The following is a 6,653-nucleotide window of genomic DNA, read 5'->3' as shown; positions in this document are numbered from 1 at the left end:
ACTAGCCTCTTGAAGCTCCACATACCCAGAATGCCCTATCACGGCGCTAACTTTGTCTCACTGCTGCCCCTTGCTGTGTGTGTGCGCGTGTGTGTGTGTGTGTCCGTGTGTGTGTGTGTGTCCGTGTGTGTGTCCGTGTGTGTGTGCGTGTGTGTGTGTCCGTGTGTGTGTGTGTGTGTGTGTGTGTGTGTGTGTGTGTGTGCGCGCGCGCGCAGCTCCAGGGCAGGTTCGAGCAGCTGAAGCGGTTGCACGCGGAGGAGAAGGCGGTGCTGGAGGAGAAGAGGAGGTCCCTGGAGGAGGACCAGAGCTCCTTCACTAAGAGACGCGCCGCCGCCCAGCTGCTGCAGGCCCAGAGCCTCAACACCAACGGGAAGAAGGACAAGGACCGCAAGAAGTACGAGACACGCCCCCATTCCTGCCTCGGCTCCATCCACATTCCTGCCTCAGCTCCACCCCCATTCCTGCCTCGGCTCCACCCCCATCCCTGCCTCGGCTCCACCCCCATCCCTACTGTACACTCCCTCCACCCCCATCCCTACTGTATACTCCCTCCACCCCCATCCCTACTGTATACTCCCTCCACCTCACCTCAACCCTTAACGCTACCATAACTCCACCCCCCTCCCTTAGCTCAACCCTTTACGCTACCATAACTCCACCCCCATCCTGACACTAATCTTTCGATCTTTATATTTTTCAGTGTGTTACAGCTACTGTATCTGTCGGTGTAAAGAGGACACTAATCTCTCTCTCTCTCTCTCTCTCTCTCTCTCTCTCTCTCTTTCGTCCTCAGCTCTGGGTTCATGTGAGGGCCTCTCGTGTGCCGTTTGCCTCCGGAGAGACGAAACTCAATGAAACAACCAATGGCATCTTATCCCCGCCTCTCCTCTGCCCTCATTGGCCAGTCTCTAACACTAACCAGGAGGAGAAGGGAAGTCCCAAAGTGAAACTGACATGACCAAAGTAATCTGTTGGCTTTATGACGTCTAATGCCAAGAACCCTGTGCCAGTGTTTCTATATGATTATTTTATTCCCAGTGGGTTTTATACCTCTTCTCTGTGTTGTTTTTATATGTATCCTCCATTCTTTTTATATTAACCCTTTTTAATATATATATATATATATGCCTCAGTTTATTCTGCCACTGAAGGACACCAGCAGCAGCCATCATTTTTACCGCCTCCCTCTCCTCCTCTCCTCCCCCATTCTTCTTATGTCTCCTCTCCTCCCCCATTCCTCTTGTCTCCTCCTCTCCTCCTCCCCCATTCCTCTTCTGTCTCCTCCTCTCCTCCTCCCATTCCTCTTCTATCTCCTCCTCTCCTCCCCCATTCCTCTTCTGTCTCCTCCTCTCCTCCTCCCATTCCTCTTCTATCTCCTCCTCTCCTCCCCCATTCCTCTTCTATCTCCTCCTCTCCTCCTCCTCATTCCTCTTCTATCTCCTCCTCTCCTCCCCCATTCCTCTTCTATCTCCTCCTCTCCTCCTCCTCATTCCTCTTCTATCTCCTCCTCTCCTCTCGTCGCCTTACGGTGCCATTCTACCAACTAAGCCATAAATTACTAGTATGTAAGCCATGAAGGAAGTTAGCAAGACCCACAGTAAACTGCCAAGTTAGTAAGACCTACAGTTAACCAGCAAGTTAGTAAGACCTACAGTTAACCAGCAAGTTAGTAAGACCTACAGTAAACCAGCAAGTTAGTAAGACCTACCGTAATCCAGCAAGTTGGTAAGACCTACAGTAAACCAGCAAGTTAATAAGACCTACAGTAAACCAGCAAGTTAGTAAGACCTACCGTAATCCAGCAAGTTGGTAAGACCTACAGTAAACCAGCAAGTTAGTAAGACCTACAGTTAACCAGCAAGTTAGTAAGACCTACAGTAAACCAGCAAGTTAGTAAGACCTACAGTAAACCAGCAAGTTAGTAAGACCTACCGTAAAACCTGGCACGGTTTTCATTCCATGAGTTCCATCGTTCCAGAGTGATCTAGCAAGGATACAGCCATATGGTAGCACCCCCTTCTCTCTGCCACACTGTTACCCCCATCCCGCTCCCCTTATCTCTGCCACACTGTTACCCCCATCCTGGCTTCTCTGATTCTGATCTTGTTCAATATTAGGGTGTGTGTTTGGATCGGTACTGTCCGTCTCCACTGGATCACAAGACAGTGATTTAGTCGAGTCTACTCTTGCCTACTTTTGTAACCTATAGAAGTGCTCCTCTGTCTAAAACACTCATGCTCCAAGCGTGTGCCGTATGTGCCTTATATGTGATAATACTGACCCGGTACTGATCCGGTACTGACCCGGTACTGACCCGTACTCGCCACAGACCCTTCCACACTACCAGATTACCACATTAGTTTAGAACCACTGAGAAACACATTTCCCAACTCTCATTATAAATGAGTCCAAAATGCCACAATGTGTTTACAGAAACAGTGTTATATTGGGGAATTGCTTTTAAAATCTGAAATAAACATGTATTTTTTCTTGAGATATTGTCTTTTCTTCATTATACAAGTGTCTTTTCTTCATTATACAAGTGACCAGTGATGAGGAAAAAAAGTTGTTTTGTCTAAAGCTGTAGAGTATCTTCACCACTAGAGGGTGCTAGATAAGTGTTGAGAGGGTTATATTAGAGCTCGTTGTCTGAATACCCATACGTCCAAAGTACCTATTATATTTTACATATTTCTAGTATACTACAACAAAATTGTTGCATTGCTTTACATTTTTACGGCAAACTACTTTCTTGATTTGCAAAATTATGTTTTAAAATGACTTGACGTGTATGTTCATGGCACAAATCAAACATGATCAATACATTTGTTTGTTGACGTTGACCAGCGTAGCCTACATATTCTTTCCGAAAAAAGGTCCCATGGGACGGCACTTCCTGCTTTCGCTCAGGCACTCTTCTCTATTCAAACGCAGTTCTATTCTGATCTGGAGCAAGCATACACCGTGTCCAATCACAACCCCCCCAGGACCTACTTAATTAATCTTCTTGGAAATGTAGACTTCCTTAAGAGTTACCTGCCCTTCATCTGACACCAGCACCCGCCAGTGTCCCTGCCAACCTCTCTCCCAGCCTCTGTCCCTCCCTGCATCTCTCAGCCTCCATCCCAGTCTCTCTCAGCCTCTCTGTCTCTGTCCCTCCCTGCATCTCTCAGCCTCTCTCTCAGCCTCTGTCCCTCCCTGCATCTCTCAGCCTCCATCCCAGTCTCTCTCAGCCTCTCTCAGTCTCTCACAGTCTCTCAGCCTCTCTCAGTCTCTGTCCCTGCCTGCATCTCTCAGCCTCTCTCCCAGCCTCCATCCCAGTCTCTCTCTGCCTCTCTCTCAGCCTCTGTCCCTGCCTCTCAGCCTCTCTCACAGTTACTGTACATATGGATGTACATAATCCCTGCATAGTCCCTGATATCCTGTTTTTTGCTGCCCCCCCCCCCGCCCCCCCTCCTTATCTAGTGTCATTTTTTGTTACTCTATATTTAGTGTTTCTCCTCTCTTTCATTTTCAGCGCTGAAACTACAAATTTCCCCCTGAGGGATCAATAAAGTCCTATCTTTCCTCATCCCCGCCTCTCCCTCTCTCCCAGCCTCCCTCCCAGTCTCTGCCAACCTCTCTCCCTCCCTGCCTCTCTCCCAGCCTCCCTCCCTCCCTGCCTCTCTGCTAGCCTCTCCCAGCCTCTGCCTCTCTCCCAGCCCCCTCCCTCCCTGCTAGCCTCTCCCAGCCTCTGCCTCTCTGCTAGCCTCCCTCCCTCCCTGCCTCTCTGCTAGCCTCTCCCAGCCTCTGCCTCTCTGCTAGCCTCTCCCAGCCTCTGCCTCTCTCCCAGCCTCCCTCCCTCCCTCCCTGCCTCTCTCCCAGCCTCTCCCAGCCTCTGGCTCGGGGCCAGGCAGGTCAGGGACTCTGCCGGCTGGTGTTCTAGAATCATGGCCGATACCTGCAGCAGACCAGGTGTCACGGTGAGACACGGGTACATATGGAGAGGGACTTCAAACTAGGCCAAACATCTCCCAAGTGTCTGTGAATGGGGTGTGTGTGTGTGTGTGTGTAGCCTATGTGTTTGTGTGTCTCAAGGGCAGAAATCTGGGTTGGAGGGACTTTAACAGTTCCCTGTACAACCTGAGCTGTAACTCTCATACAGCATGTTGCATAACTAAATTGAAGTTTGCGGCACCAGCTTAGTGTATTGATCTGAGTCTGTTCACTGACATCGCAGCCCTGTCCTCACTAGGCCTACACCTTTGCACGACGCAGATCAATCTTGTTATCCTGTCACTCACACACACACACACACACACACACGGCATCTCCGACTAAATAACCTGACTCGCTGCCTGGCTCTGCCACACACTCTAAATGCAAATAGAGGTGATTATTCGTGACAGACGGGGGGACTGTGCTGTGATTCGTCCAGGGAGATAGAAGCACTAGGCAGAGAGATGAGCTTGTCGCGTAAGAGCAGGGTGGACACTCTGAAATGACCAATTACACACCTAGACCACCCTGACATGTGATTGGTCACAAGGCGGAGAGAAGAGGAGTGTGTGTGTGTGTGTGAGAGAGAGAGCTGCATTCTGGTTATCGCCACCAGATACGGTATCTCCTATACCTGCTAGGCTTTTTATTGCGATGAAAAAAAGTGGTGCACTCACTTAAAAAGGGGGGCAATTTGGGCCAAACTAATTGTCCAACCAACCAGAAAGATTCCTTTGATCAGGAAAGAGGCACGGACAGAGACGAGGTCATATTTGTTTTTAAACAAAGGCATTTATTGCGAAATGCACTTGACATGAAAAACCAACCAACCACGGGTCATTAGAACAAGACGATGCATCATGATCACATGGTAGAACGCTGGTCTCCCCAGCGCTGAGCATGACTCGGCACAAACGGCCTATAAATACTCTGCACAATATATATATTCATATATATATATACTTTCTTTTTTTGTTGCAGTAGCCTAATGTAACCCCCCCCCCCCCCCCCCAGCATGTGAGCCTGTGCTGAGCCCAACCGTATACAAAGTCTCTCCGCTCAGACACAGCTCGGTCAAGTTCAATGTTAGTCCCCCCCCCCCCCCACCCCCAGAACATGTCCAAAATAATAAAAAGTACAGTACAACACCAAAACCAAGATGGCTGCCGGGCTGTCGATGTGCTTCCACGGCCTCCTGTCTGAGTGGTGAGGGGACAGGAAACGCTGCCCCCCCCCCCCCCCCCCCCCCCCCAACACGGCGGAGGACTTGTGCTTCATCTCCACAGAGGCCGTGGACCCGTGCCCGCCCGCCCAGCACCCCGAACTGGACCGGTCTTGAACTGGGTCAGCATATGGAACATGGATATTTTTTGCACACGGCTGTGCTTCGTTGACTGGCCGTGTGGAGCTTAGACTGTGGATGTTGGGGGTTAAGTGCTGGTTCTCGTAACAGACCGCTCAAAGAGCCCACAGAGTTCATTCACAACACCAGCTGACCCGTTTAGATACGAGGAGGAGGAGGAGGAGGAGGAGATGATGGCTGGAACCAGAGATTGCTTTAAATACAGAATAATACTGAGGGTAATGAATGTGAGGTGTGTGTGTGTGTGTGAGTGCGTGAGAGAGAGAGTGTGTGCCTCACGGGTTACGAGCGACTGAATATTAAAGACTGAGCTCCAAATCACAATTTTCATCTCAGATCTTTTCATGTCATCTGTCGGCGCAGATGTGTGGGATTAACGCCGCTCTCCCGCCTGCTGCTGCTGCACCAATCGAATGACAGATGACTGCGCCTCTCTTCACCCCCCCGCCCCCCTCCCCATCACGGCTGTGTACCGCCAGGCGCTCCCTGACACATGGGCGTCATACCGTGAGACATGGCTGTGCTTTAGATAACTCTCTCACACATGGCTGTGCTTTAGACAGATATACTCTGAGACATGGCTGTGCTCTAGACAGGCAGATATACTCTGAGCCATGGCTGTGCTTTAGACAGATATACTCTGAGTCATGGCTGTGCTTTAGACAGATATACTCTGAGTCATGGCTGTGCTTTAGACAGATATACTCTGAGCCATGGCTGTGCTTTAGACAGATATACTCTGAGCCATGGCTGTGCTTTAGACAGATATCCTCTGAGCCATGGCTGTGCTTTAGACAGATATACTCTGAGACATGGCTGTGCTCTAGACAGGCAGATATACTCTGAGCCATGGCTGTGCTTTCTCGGTTTGCGGAGAACAGTTCTAGAGGGAGAACCCTCCTGTCCTTCCTGTCCTGCCCAACTGTGCTTTCTGCTCCCCCTGTGTGCCTCTCTGCTCCAACTCTGCTCTCGCCTCGACGCCGGACCCATGAGAGTTATCTCGCTGACGCGCTACGTAAGCTACGCTAACTACGTTGCTGCATGCTGCAGATCTGTCTGTGGGTCTAGGACGCTTCGTGCAAAAAATCTGGTGTTCAAATCCTGGAAATTCACCAATCAGTAACGACTTTCGCGATCGGACGTTCCCACCCATAGATATGCCCCGCCCATCTAACTTGGGCCCGCATCTCTCATTCGCTGCTACGACCTGTCACTCTTTTCAATTTTGACCCGTCGAGAGCGTGGGTGGTGTTCTGAGGGCGTAGTGTAGTACAGACTCTAGTATGTAGTATGCGGAGTGCAGCGATCCAAC

At 50.3% G+C, this 6,653-nt stretch overlaps 1 protein-coding gene across 2 annotated transcripts in view; it reads left to right on the top strand.

Annotated features, from left to right (window-relative positions):
• septin10 (septin 10) overlaps nt 1–2,471 on the top strand; it is a 10,598-nt gene extending 8,127 nt beyond the window's left edge. For both annotated transcript variants that reach the window (XM_084451881.1, XM_084451880.1), the window contains 2 exons: nt 216–394; nt 794–2,471. In XM_084451881.1, the coding sequence (XP_084308007.1) occupies nt 216–394; nt 794–809 (195 nt within the window). In that variant the 3' untranslated portion in view covers nt 810–2,471. The remainder of the gene's footprint in view (nt 1–215; nt 395–793) is intronic.
• Nucleotides 2,472–6,653: the final 4,182 nt, after the last annotated feature.

Source organism: Borostomias antarcticus, assembly GCF_949987555.1.
Source record: "Borostomias antarcticus genome assembly, chromosome: 17".
NCBI lineage: Eukaryota > Metazoa > Chordata > Actinopteri > Stomiiformes > Stomiidae > Borostomias > Borostomias antarcticus.
Note: the sequence above shows the minus strand (reverse complement) of the source record. Positions and strands in the feature narration are given on the sequence as shown.